At 44.4% G+C, this 21,206-nt stretch overlaps 2 protein-coding genes across 3 annotated transcripts; one reads left to right on the top strand and one right to left on the bottom strand.

Annotated features, from left to right (window-relative positions):
• On the top strand, positions 1-10,482 carry LOC138960873 (uncharacterized). Of its 2 annotated transcripts, none has more exons than XM_070332509.1 (7): positions 1-153; positions 3,990-4,098; positions 4,269-4,503; positions 7,596-7,818; positions 8,178-8,302; positions 9,513-9,675; positions 9,997-10,482. In XM_070332509.1, the coding sequence occupies exons 2-7, from the start codon at positions 4,007-4,009 to the stop codon at positions 10,290-10,292; spliced, it is 1,134 nt and encodes a 377-aa protein (XP_070188610.1). In that variant the 5' UTR covers positions 1-153; positions 3,990-4,006; the 3' UTR covers positions 10,293-10,482. The 2 variants fall into 2 exon arrangements, with proteins under 2 accessions (XP_070188610.1, XP_070188609.1); XM_070332508.1 differs by having other exon boundaries at positions 1-165.
• A 4,818-nt stretch (positions 10,483-15,300) lies between these two features.
• On the bottom strand, positions 15,301-19,925 carry LOC138961796 (uncharacterized). Its single transcript, XM_070333469.1, has 2 exons — positions 19,579-19,925; positions 15,301-16,716 (listed from the first exon to the last, which is right to left on the bottom strand). The coding sequence occupies exons 1-2, from the start codon at positions 19,647-19,649 to the stop codon at positions 16,095-16,097; spliced, it is 693 nt and encodes a 230-aa protein (XP_070189570.1). The 5' UTR covers positions 19,650-19,925; the 3' UTR covers positions 15,301-16,094.
• Positions 19,926-21,206: the final 1,281 nt, after the last annotated feature.

The raw sequence follows: 21,206 nt of genomic DNA, 5'->3' as shown, positions 1-21,206 counted from the left end.
GAGCTGGCGCGCAGCTGTGAGAATATGGGCCCCACATTGTGCCCACTGCCAACCCGCCACACAGCCACACAGCTACACACTACACGCGCGGCTCGGCCAATGTTTCAGTGAGCGAACCGGGAGTACACAAAGAACGATCTGCGCCTCGCTGCGGTCTGTATCAGCGTATGTGTCATTTTATCTGTGTAAACTGTTCGGCGGCTTACTGTGTCAGATCTGATCAGGCTTTAAAGTCCTGTTTAATTAGTTTAATTACTTCCAGGGCTTTTCCCATCGTTGCGGGGATGTATAAATTAAGCTTCCTGCAAAGTTTTAGGTTTGAAGTCCTTACCAATTACGAGAAATAATTAATTCTTTATTGCTATGTTTAGCAACAGTTCTCCAGCACTTGGGCTATTTTTAGACCGTCAACACAGACAGTACAGCTTCGTCAATCCGGCCCCGCGTGAAGGAAATCGCTCACCTTCCACGTGCAAAACGTAGTGATATTGACTCACGCCAGAAGTTAGTGCGGTAGCGTATTGTGCTAAGCAGGAAAGCGCGCTTTTCTGTATTCTTGCACAGGCGGAAGGTATCGTCCACTGGACTACTACCAGTCACAGAAAGACTACAAGGTACGTCACTCACCTTCGCCGCTAATATCCACTTCGTTTCAAATCATGCATCCGCACCGAATATGCATACCAGCGCTCATTGGTTAATAACAGGATATTCGATTATTATTTTCCCGTGGGTAGCTTCCCTTTGCTGCACAATATTTACATATGTTTTAGACCAATGAGCGCTGGTATGCATATTCGGTGCGGATGCATGATTTGAAACGAAGTGGATATTAGCGGCTCGCAAACGAAGATTCGTCCAAATGATGGTTAAAAACAACCTGCAAGGGACGGAAGCTGAAAATTAAAGCTACATACAGTTCAAACAATCATTCAACTGTATTTATTTGACCTTACACAGACTGTAGGAAGAGGCAAACTGTCTTGAACAATATTTTTCCCCAGGAAGCGACTCCAAGAACACAGAAGACTCGAAGGTGAGTGACGTACCTTGTAGTCTTTCTGTGATAGTTGTAGTCCAGTGGACGATACCTTCCGCCTGTGATTCTTGTTAACTTCGCAATTTCCGGAAAACATCCACTTTCACTTTGAGACTGTTCTGTTTACATTCGACACTATCAACACCACTTTGCAATACTGAAATAATTTTTTCTGTGTTCGAAAGCTACAGCCAATCGTTATTATATCCCCCTAGGTACAGTTTTATAACATTATTGGCTCATGCAAACAATATGCATTAATTAATGAACGCTACGTATAGCCGGATTACCACAACGCTTTAGACATCGGCACGTATGCGTATGTCTTTTTGTTGTCGTACTTGTGTGCTGGTTGCTCTCAGATATAGGTCTATGGTCTTGGTTACCAGTTTAAACGATACAGTAGTGCCACACGTTCTCAGATAACGTGGGTTTTGTTCAGTGTTCAGTCCCTTTGCCTATGATCGTGTGGTGTGAACACGTGCCCTGGTTTATGGTGTCTGAATAACGTAAAATAAATGGTGCTATGCTTCAGAACTATCTTTTGTCAGTGTGTTCCGTTTTGGTGGGAGCGATGTCAGTCGTTGCGTCAGCTTCGTAGTTTCATACTAGTTTCATATAGTTTTGCTAGTTTCAAGTGACACCGTGAGATTACCAGCATAATAGCAGTGAGTGTTAGTTGTGTGTAGCGCACCGCAGGCTGTTTGACGTTAGACTGAGTTGGACTAGCCCCTTCCCCCCGAAGATATACACCTGTATGTGGAAGGTTAGGGCCTATATCCCACAAGTTATCGGCCCTTTTCTCTCTGCCTGTCTGTCTGTCTTTCTGTGTGTGTGTGTGTGTGTGTGTGTGTGTGTGTGTGTGTGTCTCTCTCTCTCTCTCTCTCTCTCTCAGGCTCTCTCTCACTCGCTCACCCTCAATCGGCTTTCTCTGTCAGTCTGTGTCAGTCTGTGTGTCTGTCTCTGTCTCTCTCTCGGTCCGTCTCTCAGTCTGTGTGAATGTGTCAGTCACGGTGTGTGTGTCTCTCTCTCTCGAGCTCTCTCTCCCCACTTATAGACCAAATAGCCTGGACCGCCAACTCGTCACGTGACCCTTCGAGGTTACGACTCTCGACTTTCAGGGGCGCGGCGTCACGTCCGGTTTGAAAGGCCAGCGATTCTTTACTTTACTTTATTTGGTGTTTAACGTCGTTTTCAACCACGATGGTTATATCGCGACGGAGGCCAGCGATTCGAAGACAGTGAAAAGAAAGCACGCTCCGGTTATTTGTGACAATGGGAGGTGACAATGAACTGGATTTTCCAAGACTCCAAACTAAACTTAACAAAACTCATCGAAAAACATGTTCCATATGCACTTTTGCTGAGTTTATTTTAGCATTTTCAGAACTTACCTCGGCAACTTCGTCCATGTTTACAATCGACACCGGATATGACGTCCCCCTGATTTCTGAAAGGCCATGTAAGCGTAGGTTCCTAAATGCGAGAGGCGCTACCTCGTAATAGAGAGAAAGAGCGGAGAGAGAGCTAGTTGGCGGTCCAGGATAACTGGTCTATGCTCTCTCTCTCTCTCTCTCTCTCTCTCTCTCTCTCTCTCTCTCTCTCTCTCTCTCTCTCTCTCTCTCTCTCTCTCTCTCTCTCTCTCTCTCTCTCTCTCGCATAGACTCAAGTTAAATCTAAATCCTTTAAAAAAATAAAATTCAATTCTATTCTCTCTTTCCCACACGTTTTACGTTGCACCAGGGACCTATATTTAGAGGGATAGGAAACTGGGTTGCACCAATGTAACACTATGATAACAGGGAGAGCCAACATCAAAAGCATCTATCTATATCTATATATATATACGACTAGTGTCCGTCTGTCTGTCTGTCTGTCTGTCTGTCTGTCTGTCTGTTCGCGATGCACGGCCAAAGTTCTCGGTGGATCTTTTTCAAATTTGGACACCGTATTCAGCTACACCCCGGACACAACCTCATCGATGAGATATTTCAACACGTGCTCTCAGCGCGCAGCGCTGTGCGCGCTGAACCGATTTTTTTTGTTTTTGTTTTTTGTTGTCGGGATCCACTACCAGTAACTCTTCCTTATCTTCTCCAGTGTTTTCAGCCGCGATTATCTCCCTTCCTCCGTGTGGCGTCAATCCATATTCCCGTTACTACGTTACTATTTTTAGAAGGTCACTGCACCTTACTATTTTTAGAAGGTCTCCAGTGTTTTGCGCGTTTATCTCCTTTCCTTCGTGCGCCGGCAAAGCCGGCGTATACCCGGCAAAGCCGGGTCCCAGGCGCAGCCTGGTATTCGGCTCTACTTCTTCCCGGCGAAGCCGGTACCCGGCGAAGCGGGTAATCATCTAGTATATATATATATACGACCTGTGTGTGTGTGTGTGTGTGTGTGTGTGTGTGTGTGTGTGTGTGTGTGTGTGTGTGTGTGTGTGTGTTCGCGATGCACGGCCAAAGTTCTCGATGGATCTGCTTCAAATTTGGTGGGCTTATTCAGGTAGACCCCGGACACAACCTGGTCGATGAGAATTTTCAACACGTGCTCTCAGCGCGCAGCGCTGAACCGATTTTGGTTTTTCTGTTCATCTTCCCAGATCCATTCGCAGTAACTCTTCCTTATCCTCTCCAGTGTTTTGCGCGTTTATCTCCCTTCCTTCGTGTGGCGTCAATCCATATTCACGTTACTATTTTTAGAAGGTCACTGTCCACAACGCTTTCATCCCGGCAAAGCCGGATATTCCCGTTACTATTTTTAGAAGGTCACTGTCCACAACGCTTTCATCCCGGCGAAGCCGGGTATTCCTCTACTTCTTCCCGGTAAAGCCGGGTACCCGGCGAAGCCGGGTATTCGGCTCTACTTCTTCCCGGCGAAGCGGGTAATCATCTAGTAAATTAGATATGATTTGCTTCCTTTAGTGATTTATAACTGAAAATGATGTTTGCAGAACACGAAGCATTCGGGATGTCGGGCCTGCGCTGTTCAACCACTCGCGGCAGTCATGGAGAGCCTATGACAGACAGACACCACAGGAAGCGGAACCGACATCGGTCACGGTTTGTGCGCCTTCCTTCCTTCTTGTTGTGTGGCCGTCTGTCTCTGCGCGCGCGTGTGCCTGGGTGTGTCTGTGTATGTGGATGTGTTTGTGTGCTCGCGTGCGTGCGTGTGCCGTATGCGTGCGTGCGTTCGTGCGAAAAAATAGCATTTGACGGTATTTATATTTCAGGAGTCCTGAAAATTCGCCACACACTAGAATGATGTTGAGAATGCCATCAGCGGAGAACAGCATGCACAGCTTTAGCGGCTCCAGCCGCTCTTCCAGTCCCGCTTCTCCTGCCCGCTCCCCAACTCCCCTCTTCACCACCCCTGTCGTCACTCAGAGACAAGTCCCAAGGTCAGGGTCACACAAACAACGCCCTGAGGTGGCGCCATCTCCCGGCACTAGCAAGCGGCCAAGACTTGTAAGTTTAAACAGTAACAACTTTTTATGTTAAAAATCATAAAAGGTGCACGGAAAAGTGAACACCCGAACGGGAGCTAGCCGCGTGGCCGGATTGCTTGGAGTCATACGCACACCTCAGTTTCAGCCAATCCGACCCCACTGCTGGCACCCATTCGGATGGTAACTTTTTCGTGCACGTCACCCCTGGACACCCGCGTTCCCCTTGAAATACGTGTAGAACATGTTCCACTTTTTTTTTTTTTTTTTTTTTTGACCTCAGTTGCATGCAAGGCTGCTTCAACCCATCTTTTTTTGCCTCTTTCGTCTTTTTTTTTATTTTTATTTTTTTCTTTCTTTCTTTTTGGGCGGCGAGCATATCCTTCTTCATTGGTCTTTTTTTTTTAATGAAATTTTAATTTTGTTTTCTTTTACATTACAGGTTACATTTCCATTAAATTACTTTTTTATTCAACAACAATTTAACTAATGTTTGCGTGTATGTGCATATGTGTGTGTGTGTGTAGAACATGTTCCACTTAAGCGATTCTGGTTTTGTGTCGAATTTAACGCGGGAACCTTACTTTTGGAAGTTCGATTTTGGGTGTTTCTGTGTTCCACTGTAGAGACACTACGTCATTTACAATCAATCTGATTGTTGAATATGGAAGGAGAATCAATTGCCTTTCCAGGGGTGTCGTTTGGGTCGGCCCTTCGGCCAATCGCCGATTTTTTTTTACTTTGGCCGAAACTTTCATGTCCCTATCGGCCAAATGTCCGAAGAGTATTCGCCTGAATCGGCCAAAGTTTGTCCAGTTTTTTGTATTTGTCAGGCTTTGGTTGCTAAAACTGCTGCCGATGTACTTAGTCAACTGACTGACGTTTATTTCCTTTGCGAATACCAAAAACAAAACATCGATGTTTTGAACGGAAGCCATTGACAAAATTTATAGATGCCAGAGTGGTTTCCTTAGACAAAGGAAAAGGGAAACCACACTCTCAGCGTTTGCGTTCGCCGGTTTGCGATAGATTATCAGTCAGTCAGTGCTTTCGATTTGAATTTGAACATCATGTCGCAACCAAAAAAGGAAAAAAAACCTAAATTGGCCAAGGTTTGCTACTGCGAATGTGGACAGTGTCAGTATGAGTGCTAGTAGTTTTGTCGAGTCGATCGAAGCAGACGACATAGCAGACGATAGTCACCGCGAATAGAAATCTGCTGAGCCAGAGAATGAAAAGCGTCCTCCAAATCGTGGTTTTCAAGCGAATAGCTCACCATACACGGTCTTTTATTGGTGTTTTACCAGTCATGTTTCCCAAGGCTTGTCAAGATTTGCACAAGATTGCAAGAATTTTACTTTCAAGAAATTAAAGTTAAAGGTTTGAAAAAGTATCAGAGAACTGCATGGTGTCTGTTGTTGTTAAATCAGCAAAGCTGATTGTTTCAGTTGCAGTATGCAACATATAGTCCAGGGGCGGATTAGGGGGAATGTTACGACGGTTCCAGACGCCCCCCCCCCCCCCAAAAAAAAAAAAAAAAAATAAAAAATAAAAAAAATTCTGTCTGCGAATTTTTTCTTCTTTTTTTCTTCTATAAAGCCGGAGGAAGAACAGTATGCGACATGTCTTCCTTCTAACCATCCTATATGATGTCGGGAGCAGATATCAGTGAAGATAAACCAGATGATCATGCTGTTTAAAATCAAGGATAAGCCACAATTTGTTTATAAAATAGCTAAAATTCTTTAGCTTCAGGGGGGCTTTGCCCCCCAGACCCCCCAACGGGACCCTGGACCCCAGGTTGCAACCCCCACCCCTCTGGCTTTAACTGGTCTGCCCCTGTAATCTGTGTTCCAAAGACAATGATATTATGTATTGATGTTCCCCTCTTGAGTCTTGTGCTTCAATGTTGTGGTGACTTTGGATGAGCCAAAATAATAGCCGAACATTTTCCAAGATGTCCTAAAGCTTTCTGACAGTTTCGGCCAAATGTCCCAACATGAAAATGTCTAGCCTTTCCAGTCATATAACTGATTTTAGAATACACGGCCTCATCACAAAGATATGCACTCAAGCGCAACTGTCTAGTTTTGTTTATGATGTGTAGAATACTTAAAGGCCCAGTGCAGCTCACAGCCTTCGTTTTGCGTTTTTGTTGCAGCTGAGTGCATTTACAATTCAAAAATTCTCCTATGGTAGTAAAACAAACCCAAAACTACCCAAAGACGACATCTGTGAAGCTCGACAGTTTCTTGTTCACGCGAGTACATAAATTAACCTAGTAATTACGTGGTGTTTGGTCGGAGTTCGTTTCAACTAAGTGATTCCGGCCTCCATTTTGTTTTACACAAACTCATGATGATGTCTGACATAGTTTGCTAGTGACGTGTCTTTTTGTGCATGATGTGGTGATCTACCTGATCTAAATTTAGATCCAAAAATAGGTCAAGACCAGCCGGGTGCGAGTACGAAATTAATTCGTAAAAAAATCGCAGTTCTTGACTCTTTGGGTGCAAGTCAATGAAACTTGGTAGTTCTTCTAACGGATAGCTGCCTGAGGTATGACTAAAAGCCCCAGGGGCTCCGTGCACCTGGATTTGACAAGTTCAGTACCTTTAACAGATGGAAAGAAGCGGGACTGTGGAATAAATATCCATGACATTACACTTCCGTAGCAATGGGGTCTTAGAACTGACATAGGGCGATGCGCGACATACCCCGCATCCCCCCAAGTTTATATCAGAGTACAGTGGAACCCCCCTTTTATGACTTTAACAAAATTGAGAAAATTAGCTAGGCCTTGAAAAGGAGGGAGTCTTAAAAATGAGGTAAGTTTACAGAGCTTATGAACAGAAAATATGAACAAGCAAAGTCAGTCTTGAAAGGGGGGGTTTCACTGTGGCAGTACAAAAGCATATTGTTTCTGTAGCCCGGATTGTCATCTTCATGTAATTTATGCGAAAGTGTATATGAGTGTGCATGAGTTGTCAATGCGAAAGAATGTGTATGAGTGCGCCTTGAGTCGCATTGTGGTGAGATATGTGCGCGTTATGAAATCTCGTATTATTATTATTATTATTATTATTATTATTGAATTTATTGTGAATGTTTCAGGCCCTGCCAAGGCCTCCGAGCGAGGTCCGGCAGATCGTGGGGCCCTATCTGGAAGGGCTTTTTGACTGCTTCGAGTCCTTGCTAGCCGAAGTGCGATCCAACGGCAGGAAAATCGACCGCTTGGCTCTGCGTCAGCGTGCGTCTGAGGACGAGAGGCAGGAACTTCTGGCCGCAGTCCGGTCCAACGGACGGCAGCTGGACTACCTGGCGGCTATTCGTCAAGGTCTGACTGACTCATTAGTTTTAACGTCCTCTTAGGACCAATTGGCCAATCTTGGGACAGGTAGAGTTAATATGCTATGTGGCATTGGGGGGGGGGGGGGGGAGGGGACAAAACTCTGGACAGACCTGCAAACAAAGAACACATATGAAGTATGATCGTGTTATAGTTCTGGAAAACTGTTGTTGTTGTTGCGGAATGTCCAAATGGGGATGGAAGTGAAGATTTTGTTGGGAGTTGTTGCCTTAGTTTACGCGGAATGTGGTTGGTTTTACGGTTTTAAATGAACATCTTGGAGTGGAGCGTTTTTGTACGCGCATTTGCTTTTCATTTATGTAGAATATGTTTTATCATTTGTCAAGGTGCTAGTGTGGAGGATAGCTCGGAACACGCCATGCCCGAGGGGATCCACTTCCCCCTTCTCACCGAAAAGGACCTTATCGACCTGGAGGATGTCTTGCTGGATGTGGAAGTTCGCAAACGAATGGTACAGTGGAACCCCCCTTTTAAGACACCCCAACTCCTCCGAAAGCGGCGTATGGCTGCCTTAATGGCGGGGTCAAAACGGTCTTACACGTAAATGCCGCGGGAGTTTTAGCCCATAAAGTTGATGAACAATACAAACAGACCTCCCAATGTAAGACCCCCTCCATTTTAAGACCCTGTTTTTTTAGACTTTCTGTTCACAACCTCTGTAAATTTACCCCCATTTTAAGACTCCCTCCTTTTATTTTAAAGACCTATTTTTTCAGATTTTTGGAGGTCCTGAAGGGGAGGTTCCATTGCACTGTGAAACTTCCCCATACAAAAAGAAAATTGAGGATAAAAGTCGCTTGTTCATTTCAATGCTTGTTATTATTCTCTCAGGTGCCAGATTGGTTTCGCATAACTCTCGCTACTGACTAACTCTTTGGCACATGTCGTTTGCATTTAAAACGCTTACTTCCCTTTGTATATCGTCCCTTCTTAAACCTCCGAAATAGTTGAAATATTGACCGGCACGGTTGGCCTAGTGGTAAGGCGTCCGCCCCGTGATCGGGAGGTCGTGGGTTCAAACCCCGGCCGGGTCATACCTAAGACTTTAAAATTGGCAATCTAGTGGCTGCTCCGCCTGGCATCCGGTATTATGGGGTTAGTGCTAGGACTGGTTGGTCCGGTGTCAGAATAATGTGACTGGGTGAGACATGAAGCCTGTGCTGCGACTTCTGTCTTGTGTGTGGCGCACGTTAAATGTCAAAGCAGCACCGCCCTGATATGGCCCTTCGTGGTCGGCTGGGCGTTAAGCAAACAAACAAACAAACAAAGTTGAAATATTGGCCTTAAAAAGGAAGGTTTTTTAAGATAGGGGTAAATATTTACAGAGGTTACGTACAGGAAAACTGAAGGGGGGGGGGGGGGGGGGGGTTGAAGGAAAAGACACACGTAGAAAAATTAAAGAGGCTAGCGTATTCGAAAGTCCAGAGAAGAGTGATATTAATTTTCCAGAAAGGTTAGTTTTCTGATCACACACACACACACACACACACACACTGGCATGCACATACACACATAAACACACACACACACACACACACACACACACACACACACACACACACGGACAGACGTACAACAATTGCCAAAACATTGAACCACGTTTTTCAAACGTGAGTCAACAATGCGTGATCCGATAACAATAGGCATACTTTTTTCTGTAGGTCGGTCACCTGGGGAACGTAGGCGGTGCCGATTACAAGAAGTGCGCGAGAGAGGTGCTCGCCAGGGTATTGTCAGTGCCTTTGGCCAGGAAGTTCAACTTGACCGGCCAAAGGGGAAAGCTGTGTATGGGGGCATACACGAACGTGATGGGGGTGGTCCACGGTAAGTGTTTTCCGGTCACATTCATGATGATATGCCTCGTCCAGTGTGTGTGTCTGTATGTGTGTTGGTGCTTGTTTTCTGAATCGGCGAGGAAACTGTATCAGGATGCTACAGAGGACAGTTTTTATGTACAGTAAATCATTCTTAGTGCTTGTTTTTAGAATCGGCGAAGAAACTGTTTCCCGATGCTACCGAGGACAGATTTTGTGAACAGTAAATGATTCTTGGTGCTTGTTTTCAGAATCGGTGAGGAAACTGTATCCCGATGCTACAGAGGACAGTTTTTGTGAACAGTAAATCATTCTTGGTGCTTGTTTTCAGAATCGGTGAGGAAACTGTTTCCCGATGCAACGGAGGATATGGTTCAGAAAGTGTTCGCTGGCTGGCTCTCGGGTGCACGTGACAGGGAGGGGGGTAGGGCGAAAAGGTTAACGAGGGAACAGGACAGGGAACCACAGTGGGAACCACAGTGGGAACCAGACATGGAAGTAGAGTGGGTATCCGATAGACGACCCGGAAGGGAACTTAACAGCGAACAAGTGAGCGAACAATACAGGAAACCTGAGTTGAAATCGAAGACGGAACCAGACTGGCAACCGTTGAGCGAGCCAGAGTGAAAAGTTACGAGGGAACCAGACACAGAACCAGAGAGCGAATCAGTGTGAGAACCCGACAGGGGTATATGAGAGGGAACAAGATTGGGAACCAGAGAGGGGACGAGATTGGGAACCAGAGAGGGGACGAGATTGGGAACCAGAGAGGGGACGAGATTGGGAACCAGAGAGGGGACGAGATTGGGAACCAGAGAGGGGACTAGATTGGCAACCAGAGAAGGAACGAGATTGGCAACCAGAGAGGGGACGAGATTGGCAACCAGAGAGGGGACGAGATTGGCAACCAGAGAGGGAACGAGATTGGCAACCAGAGAAGGGACGAGATTGGCAACCAGAGAAGGGACGAGATTGGGAACCAGAGAGGGGACGAGATTGGAAACCAGAGAGGGGACGAGATTGGGAACCAGAGAGGGGACGATATGGGGAACCAGAGAGGGGACTAGATTGGGAACCAGAGAGGGAACGAGATTGGCAACCAGAGAGGGAACGAGATTGGGAACCAGAGAGGGGACGAGATTGGCAACCAGAGAGGGAACGAGATTGGAAACCAGAGAGGGGACGAGATTGGAAACCAGAGGGAACGAGATTGGGAACCAGAGAGGGAACGAGATTGGGAGCCAGAGATGGGACGAGATTGGCAACCAGAGAGGGGACGAGATTGGGAACCAGAGAGGGATCGAACGAGATTGGGAACCAGAGAGGGAACGAGATTGGGAACCAGAGGGAACGAGATTGGCAACCAGAGAGGGGACGAGATTGGGAACCAGAGGGAACGAGATTGGCAACCAGAGATGGGACGAGATTGGCAACCAGAGAGGAAACGAGATTGGGAACCAGAGAGGGAACGAGATTGGGAGCCAGAGAGGGAATCAGATTATAATCAAACGAGGGACCCAGACACAGAACTAGAGAGTGAACCAGAGTGAGAAACCAGCAGGGGATTAGAACAAGACAGGTAACAATTAAGAAAGGGAACGAGAGGGGGAACCACAGGAGAAACCAGCAGGGAACAAGACAGGGAACAATTCAGAAAGGGAACGAGAATGGGAACCAGAGGAGGAACCGGACACATAATCAAACAGTTAACCAGCATGAGAAACCAACACGGGAACGTGCGAGGGAACCATTAAGGGGACGATACAGGGAACCTCACATAGAACCAGACAAGCACCAGACAGTGAACCTGACATGGTACCAGAGAGGGAATAAGTTGCACATTCACTATTTTAGACGTTCTGTGTTCTTCTAGAAGTATGATTGTCTTCTATGGCTTCCCTTTCTGGTATTTCATGCGGAAAGACTGTCAATCTGAAATCAAACTTGACAAAACTTATGGCAACTTGTGGATGCTCCTGCTTTGACACCTAGGAAGTTTCTTTCGGTGAGGGGTTTGGGGATAATTCGTCCATGCTGGTTGTGATTTAAAAGTGTGTGGTACAGTCGGAATCGGTTATAATCGGTTCGATCGGTTATAACGTACCCATGATAAGAGGAAACAATACGTTATAACCGGTTCCCCACCTTTTTAACGTTAATATGGTAAAAAGCTGTCAAATAAGTATAGTTTTCTGTTGCATACGACATATTCGTCCTATCATTCAACTATACATTAGAGAGTACTGTCATAATCGGACGAGAGCGAGAGCGAGAGCGAGAGAGAGATGTTGACCACTTTTAGAAAATAGCCTATAACTTGGAAGCGCTGCTTTATTATAATATTTTAATACGTTCTAATCGGTTCTTTTTCTTGCGTGGGAACAACAAATACAACTTTATAATCGATCTACGTCATTAGTAAATATTACCGGTTACGTTTTAACCGATTTATTTTTAGTGATAAATAAGAACAGCGCCGGCCGGGAAAAAAATAAAATGTACTAACCGATCTTTGTTATAAGTTATAACCAATTCCGACTGTATTTCCATGTACAGTCATCGGCAACGTAGTAATAACAGCTATTGTGTTTTCAGCGTAGCAATAGGGTCCGATATTTAGACGAGACAAGTATAATGCCGACGAGTCGAAGACGAGTCGCATTATACTTGTTCGATTCTAAATATCGGACCCTATTGCTACGCTGAAAATACAATAGCGATTATATAGCTGTTCTGACCTTGATTTGTTGTTCCAAACTTACAAAATGACAGTTTTTGCGTCGATGCGTTGATCTCAGGTTTTGATAGCAGACGCCGTTTCTTATGCGCATTAGTCACGTTTTGCGCAGGCGCCACACTGACTTTGGAAAAAAAACTCGATTTGACAACACAGCTGTTAAACAGCTTTTTATTAGTTCATTCGTATGCAACAAAAAGAAGTTTGAGTTTTTTAAATTTTGAACAAGACTACTTATGAAGAAGACCAAAACACATCAACTAAAAACTAGAAACAACTGAAGAACTAGGATGCAACAAGGGGAGGAGAAGAGAACAGCTAATCCGTACAACGCGAGCAGACGGCAGAGAAGTTTTCAGTTTGGGTGAATGGCATTTATACTTGTCTCGTCATGAAGCGAATTTTTCAACCTCAGTTATAAACGACTACATGAATGTTAGTGCCATGGGTTGTACATCAATACTTCAGAGGGGAAGTGGGGTATTTAGTGTGGAGTTACGAGATAAGAAAAGCCGAATGCGAAAGTTTGTGTTAGTCGGCAACTGAGCTCACACAGGCACACAAAAACGGCTGTTCCGTTTTACTCCCCTGTTTGTACTACATCTTTCGACTTTGGGCAGTTTGTGGTGTTTAGGGACAGAACATAATTGGTTTAGTCCTGTTTCATCGGGAAGTTAGCAGAAAAGGGTATGCTATCGACATTTGTAAAGCTGAAAAACATTCCCGAGAAGAATTTCAAGTTGTCAGTGTAAACCGGAACCATGCGTCTTTGTTATTGCCAATATGCTTTTGGATATTGGCAAAAATGGCCGACTTCCGTAGCATTATGCTTTGATGATCGGAAGAGACCATCCAATCACAGCCCCCGAATTCCCCCACGTGTCCATCAGAATAGCTATATTCATGCATATTGGAGTATTGACGCGCAGCTCTAAAACAGATACCGTTCACACTTAATTGCTTTCAACGCTGCAAGAGAAAGTGTGACATGCGGCATCAAGTGTTACTTTCCTTTGGAGTTGATTTCATTTGTTTGTTCTTCACCTTCACGATGGTCATACTTGAAAGTCTTTTTCTAATTTGACATGCTTATGGACTGCTTTGGTTTTGTTCTGTACAATAAACTTGTCTTCTTTTCTAACTCGAATATAGATCTACACTTGTGATATGCAGTGTGCGCAAGGTTTGTACGTGTCATTAGACTTGTCTGCTTCTTATCAAAAGGCTTATGAAAAGTGGTGTGTGCGTGTAATCTGTTGAAGATTGTAGCCGTGGTTGGCAAGCATGGAACACACACAAAAATCACACACACACACACGCGCGCGCGCGCGCACTTTACACGTTAACACACAGAATTGATGACGTATAATCTGATAAGCACAATGGAATTATGACATATAATTTCAACAAAACGCTCTAACTAAGTGCTGAGGTAGCGATTTTCACAAAGAATGCCCCGTATCATCCGTATACTTTGTGTCAAAATCCTGAGATTCACTCAGATTGCAAAGACAGGCACATGTACAGTACTGATGTTTCCACCTTGCCTCATACCGAGTGGGGCAACTAAACAAACAGCGAGGGCTATAGGAATGGAAGAGGTAATGCATTAATTCGCCAGAAAATCACAGTAGTCTAATTCAATGCCAATCCTTTACGTGGTTGGTCTTGTCATGTAATCACAGTCCATACTAAGAAAATGGGTGAAAATTAAATAAATATAAAGTATCATGCCACTGAGGATGTAACATGTAGAACACACAAATTTTCGTGCCTGAAATCATCAGTAAGAAGCACAGGTAATATCCAGGTAAACAAAAACAAAAACAATAAAACAACCAGCAAAGATAACAAGTGTTCGACTCTGACCGTATCCACATCGTCAGGGGACTCCTTAGGCACAAAAAAGGTCTGTTTACGGTAACATAGGCCAACAAAATAGGGTCGGTAGGTCGGGATATTTTTTTTCTCCAAAAAACCATATTTGTACGTGGTTTTTTTTGTGGTTTTTTTTCCCAAATGCCAAAAAAAGTCTAGGGTCGCGGGAAAAAAATAGGGTCGGTCGGGTTACCGTAAACAGACTAATTTTTTTTTGGGGGGGGGGGGGCCTTAACATAGCTAGCCTTTCAAAAGCACAAATCCAAAAACAAATAGGCTGCCAACGTTCCAAAATTCAGAATACAAAAACAAGAAAGGTGTGTTATGGAACGTTTGGTTTATGACAAAATAACAGTAAATAAAATACTAGATTTTATTTAATTTAATGATAAACATAAATACAGAAAACAGTAAATAATTTAATACATTTGTGAACGTAACGTTTTGCTTTTTCATGGATTAAACGTTCCCATAAAACACCTTCTTGCGTTTTTTTTATTACTCTTTTAGAAGCAGCCAAGCGTGGCACGGTTGAAGGAAAAGGGAAAATCCTGGCAGAAAAAAAACTCACAATGATCACAAGTGTCCAACTCAGACGTAGCTGGCCTTGTAGTTCTAAGCAATGAAGCGTGGCCTGGCTTGAAGGAAAGGGAAAAATACCGCAATGATCAACAGTGTTCAACTCTGACAGTATTTTCGAAGCAGCCAAGCGTGGCATGGTGGAATGAAAGGGGAAAAGTCCTGGTGTAACACGAAATTTTTACTCCACGAAAAATTTACTCCGGAGTAAAAATTTCGTACAAAATTCTTACTCCGAGTAAATTTTTCGTACGAGAAAAGAACTCCCCAAGGCACGAAAAAATTACTCCCTCCACGAAATTTTTACTCCCCATTTTTTTTACTTCCAGTAAAAATCTCGTATGCTAAAATGGGGTGCGGGCGAAGGGATAATGCCAATAATGTGATCTCGCGCACACGAATGTCGCACTACCCTCTCTCCATCCAGTCCACCCCCAAGACTAACAGGGGACAAGGGAGTATAAATTTCGTACACCTGGCATGGGAAGTTAAATTGCTCGTGTTAGGGTGAAGTAATTTATTCGTTTTTTATTCGTCAGGGGAGTAACATTTGTGTACAAAATGTTTACTCGGAACTCACCTGTCGTGGGGAGTAATTTTTTAGTGTAATGGGGGAGTGCTTTTTTCGTAAAGGGAGTAACATTTTCGTACGAAATTTTTACTCCGGAGTAAAAATCTCGTGGGAGTCATTTTCTCGTGTTACACCGGTAAAAGAAAAACACAATGATCACAAGTGTCCGACTTTGACAGTATCCACCCCGGCGGGAAAATCCTTGACATAGCTGGCCTCGTAGAAGCAGTCAAGCGTGGCCTGGTTGGAGATAAGGGGAAATCGTGGAAGAAAAAAGCCTGCAATAATCACAAATGTCCGACTCTAACACTGTCCAGGTCGTTAAAGGAAAGGACAAATTCTGTCAGAAACAAACGCAATGATCACAAGTATCCGACTCGGACAGTATCCACATCGTTAGGAATCTCCTTGACATTGCTTGCCTTGTAGAAGCAGCCAAGCGTGGAAAAGGAAAATCATGGTAGAAAAAACACACCCAATGATCACAAGTGTCCAACTCTGACAGTGTTGTATTGTGGAAGCAGTCAAGCGTGACCTGGTTGAAGGAAAGGGAAATAAACCCGTCATCAGCGATCACAAGTTTCCAACTCTGACAGTATTGTATTGTAGAAGCAGTCAAGCGTGGCCTGATAGAAGGAAAGGGGAATAAACCCGCCACCAGCGATCACAAGTTTCCAACTCTGACAGTCGTCTCACCGCCAGGACAATCTTTGACGTAGCTGGCTTTGTAGAAGCAGTCGAGCGTGGCCTGGTTGAGGACGGAGGCGTGGGACGGACACATCTGGATGGGGTTGCGGTCGTTGGAGTCCTTGGCGTTCATGTCCGCGCGCTTCTCCAGCAGCAGCAACACCTTGTCGGCAGCGGAACTCCCCGCCGCGTAGTGAAGAGGAGTCCCCTGGTAGTCCTTCGTGGCCGCTCGGACCTTCTCGTCCAGTGTGGGCTTCTGATCCACCTCGGCCCGGACGTCCAGAAAGTGCAGAACGTCCAGCATGACACCAAGAACTCGGGCCTTGAAGGCGTCGTCAGCGTCCTGGAAGAGGTCCTGGGGGAAGGGTCTGGCGGTGCAGACGAGTTCTTCGTGCAGGAGGTTGGGCAGCTTGGATTGCTTCTCCTCTATATGGAGTCTGCCCAGGATGGGTGTGGGGAGCTGGGAGAGGATGCCCTCCTCCGTGGCCCGCTCCATCTCCCGGTCCCGCCTGGCCTGCTCCTCCGAGTCGTACAGGTCGATGTCGTCCAGGACGGTTTTCAGCTGGCTGTTGTCCTCCTTGAACACGGAGCGGATCAGTCTGTGGGGAAGACAAGGAGAAGGGGCATTGTTATCGACTTTTTTTGAACAGTCAGGGTGTGGTCAAGGTCAAATAGAACAAAAGCACTTTAGTATGTACACGCTTAGAGAGAGACAGACAGACAGAGTAAAAGAGTGAGAGATAAACAGAGAGACAGACAGAACAAAAACACATTAGTATGATATATACCGAGAGGCATAAATTCCGCAAACTGAACTTTAAAAAATCACAAAAAATCAACTCAGGGGTGAATGTTTTCAATGTTTGAATATTTTATTTATTGGCCATTTTAGTGTTTATAAACTTTCGCTTTATTGATTTTGAATAGAACATCATGAAATGACAATTTTTCAAAAAAAGTGACTGAGTCCAAGCGCAATGATTTCGGAAAACGTTCAGTGTTCATCACGTTCAATGCTTTAGCCAGCTCTAAGCATCCCAATCGCTTGCTGTCTCTCTCCTTCATCAAGTCGTGGCATGATTGCGATATCTGATACAGCCAAACAGCCAGTTGCATTTTATAGGGCCATACACTATCTTTTTTACGTTACTGTCTCCCGTTCAGCCCATTGTCTTTATTAGCACAGTGAGCTGTGGCTGGATCAGCAATACTGCAAAGCGCACTCTGACAGCGTGAAACATTTGCTCCGACACTCAAGATGTCAACTACAAATTACAGGTTCAATCTGATTTTCGTTTGAGAGCAAAATCGTTCAATGCACTATTTGCAGAATTTATGCCTTTCAGTATAGATGCTGAGGGAGATAAAAAGACAGGACAAAACACATTAGTACACACACGCTTAGCGCCGGAGAAACAGAGACAGACAAACAGAAACAAAAGAATAGAATTCATATGCTTAGAGAGACAGACAGACGGAGTAACAGACTGACAGAGAGTAAGAAACCGGTGGGGAGCAGCAGGGGGTCAAAGCTGGTCAACCTAAAAGAAACTCCAGGCTGCCGCACTCCCATGACAGTCTGCATTCACTAGAGGTACGGACGAAAGCGTACCATACACTACAACATCCCCACCCTGTAATTCATTTCTTTATCGACGTTTGCATCTGGTTAACAGGGGTTGAAACACAGACACGGTACGAAGCAGCCACACGCCGCTTTTGGGGGTTGCATGCTTGGTATTTTCGTGTTTCTATTATTCCTCGTTTGCGATCAGCCTGAGAGACGGTTTTTCGGTTTTATCTTGCAAACTATACAACATTTTTATATTAGAAGAAGAAGAAAATATGTTCCCTTGAAATATACCTCAGTAATAGGATTTGTACGTTCTTAGAGTATAGGCAGATTGGTATTAATTAGGTCTTCATAATTTCCTGAACCAGATGATAAAATGTAAGCCCTTGTCCGGGCCCCTGGACTAGTTCTGCAAAATGGAGGTCAAACTCGTGCATTTCATGGCGTAACGTTTGTGTCATCCAGGTTGGACTGTGTCGGGGTTTTCCCGCATCGGACTTAAAATATTGACTTGAACAATTGTTGTGAAAGAGGTTGTCTTATAGATACAGTGTTCTATTCATGTTGTTCCAGCGTGAGAGACAGAGAGAGAAAGAGAGAGAGAAAGCGGAGAGAGAGTGTGTGTGTGTGTGTGTGTGTGTGTGTTCGCTTGTTTGTTATTGTTTTTGCTCCTTGTTCGACGACAATCCATTTCTTTTGTTGTTATCGGTCACTGCTTTAAATAATGTGGTTCTTGAAATTCCAAGTGCGTGGCAAGCTCTTTTTGCAACGTTATTCCAGTGATATACAGGCTCCCCTTTTCAGCTTCTGCACATTCACAATAATCTTTTTCACCCCAGACAACATCTTTACCAGTTCAGGTGTGCAAACGCTTGGATAGCTTCCGTGTTTGTGAGACATGTATGATGTCAGCACGAGATGCACGAATAAGGTAGTACGGCACAGGTGAAAAAAATGACCTGCAGGTTTGTTGAGGCCTGGAAAGGGGCAAACATTTGATTCATTTAAGTAATCTTTATGAAGAAAAATTTATTCAGACGAAAGTAAGGATTATAGTAAATACAAATTAAATTAGGTATACTTTTGACGTACTTATTATGTTCTTATCCACATTGGGGTCATCGCAAAATATGTGTAGATTGCGAGATAATTTCAAAAAACCAGGTCTCAGGCGTATCGCAAACGGACAATACCCACCGAACTCTGACATGGATTACAGGATCTTTTCTGTGCGCACATGGTCTTGTGCTGAAAGAAATACTATTTTGTGTGACTGTGGCAGCCCTGACTAGTGCCTTATACGGCTCCTAACTACATTCAGATGTCAGGAACAATAGTGTCAACGAAAGAGTATGGCAAGAACTTGAGTGCATTTGTTTTCAAGTGTAAGGGAGAAATCGATTAGAGACATTAGAGACCATGTTGTTGTATACTGATAGGGTTCAGTTACAGACAGTCGGACTGATACTCACGCACGCACGCACGCACACGCACGCGCGCACGCACACACACACACACACACACACACACAGCTGGTGCACATTTGTGTTTTACTTCCCGCTTCAAATACTGATACTATACTCTGTGTGTGTGTGTGTCTGTCTGTGTCTCTGTGTGTGTGCATTTTATTCAGTCTGTGTATGCGGAGAGCGAGACAGACACATTCGAGAGGCGGAGTGAGCGAATGTTGGCACTGTGGTTTCTTTCCCATGTGTGCATTTATATGTTACGTGTTTACATTTGCATGAATGTGAATGCATGCGTACTCTCTCTGAAGACCAAAGCTCTCCACCTCCGTATACTTGCAACAGTTACTCCTCTCAAACAGACAAAACTTGACCCACTGAACCCAAAACAAAACAAAATCAATAACTGACACTGTACTGACCTGAGATACAATCCGTGGCGGAAAGTAGGGCTGCAGTACTGTTCCCTCTCGACGGAAGCAGGCGTGGCCATTTTGTCTGGAATGCTGACAAAAGTTGAATTTTCCACGTAGAATAAAAGTTCTGCCTACACTCCACCAGAAAATGCTGTAGAGTAAACACTTGGAGTTTCCGTCTGCCGTCTCCTGCTGTAGAAAAACTGTTGAGCGTTGAGACAAAACTAGCCCTCAAAGCAGAAACACCACAAAGCAACAGATGCGGATTTTCTCGTGGTTTTATCGTTGGTTGTTTGGGTTTTTTTCTGTTTTTTTCGTGTGTTTGTTTTGTTACCGATTTTCATGCGTCGTGAGCGCCGATTCAGATATATATGCAGGCTTTTTCTTGTGTCTAGAACTCCCAACCACTGACTCAGTGCAGAAACACGACAAAACAATTCACGAGAATGTCTCGTTTTCTAACCCGCGAATTCGGGCATTGTGAGCGACAATTCACAGACTTTTCCTTAATTGCTCTGGCAAAGCCCGTGGGAACACACATTGCGTGGCTGTGAGAGAAAACTGGCGGACTCGTGGCTAAGCATTTGACACTGTTACCATGGTTGCTCATTGAATTTGCGTGTGAATGCAAGTGCAGCTTCGTTTATACACAGGGGACTGTGATGTTGTGTTGAAGTTGGTTTGAGAAGGCTTTTTGTGATTGCATGGTGCAGAAAGAGAGGGTTGAGGTGTTAGGGGTAGGTGGGATACACGGTCACATGCTCTTCCCTCCCCCCCCCCCCCTCCCCTCCCCTCTGATACACGCTTTCATTTGGAGACCACCAGCCCGTACACAATTACAGCTAGTGTGGTACGCACGCACGCACACTAACACACACACACACACACACACACACACAAAACACACGCGCGCTCAACAATTCAGTAGCCCCCCAAATTGTCTATCCACTGACTGTATGCATATACTCCAGCACATAAGCAACAGAAATGGAAACTCTGAAACAATTTTGAAGCATTCGTACTTACTTTTCTGTGTCCGTGATATCGCTTTGGAAAAGCACAATATAGACAGCTAGTCTAAATGAGAAGATTATGTTTTATATTTAGGACAGAGATACATGACACGACACAGTTTCTGGCCTCCGTTTGCTAAGGCCAAAAAAAAAAATTGTCTGTTTAGGGTAACATGACCAAAAAAGTAGGGTCGGTAGGTAGGTAAAGTTTTTTTTTTGTTGTTTTGTGTGTGTGTGTGGTGTAAATGCTATGTTGGCTGAACATTCACTTCTTATATTTGATGAATACATGTTTCAAAACTAACGTATAAATAAAACAGAGAGAAAGGGAGAGAAAGAAACGCCAAATGTCTCTTTTTAGCATTTTTACCTCTTTTTTTTTCTTTCTTTTTTTTTAAATCAAAAAAAAGTTTTTGGGTCGGCGCCAAATCGATAGGGTCGGTCGGGTTACCCTAAACAGACAATTTTTTTTTTGCTAATCACAGTTCTCTTATCAGATCTTTACTTTTGTGTGTTTCTTTTCTTTATTTGGTGTTTAACGTCGTTTTCAACCACGAAGGTTATATCGCGACGGACTTTTGTGTGTGTGTGCACCTGGCTTAACAACTTAACAAGAATTAT

Source organism: Littorina saxatilis, linkage group LG3, assembly GCF_037325665.1.
Source record: "Littorina saxatilis isolate snail1 linkage group LG3, US_GU_Lsax_2.0, whole genome shotgun sequence".
In the NCBI taxonomy this organism is placed as follows: domain Eukaryota; kingdom Metazoa; phylum Mollusca; class Gastropoda; order Littorinimorpha; family Littorinidae; genus Littorina; species Littorina saxatilis.
This window is presented reverse-complemented; position numbering and strand designations above follow the sequence as displayed.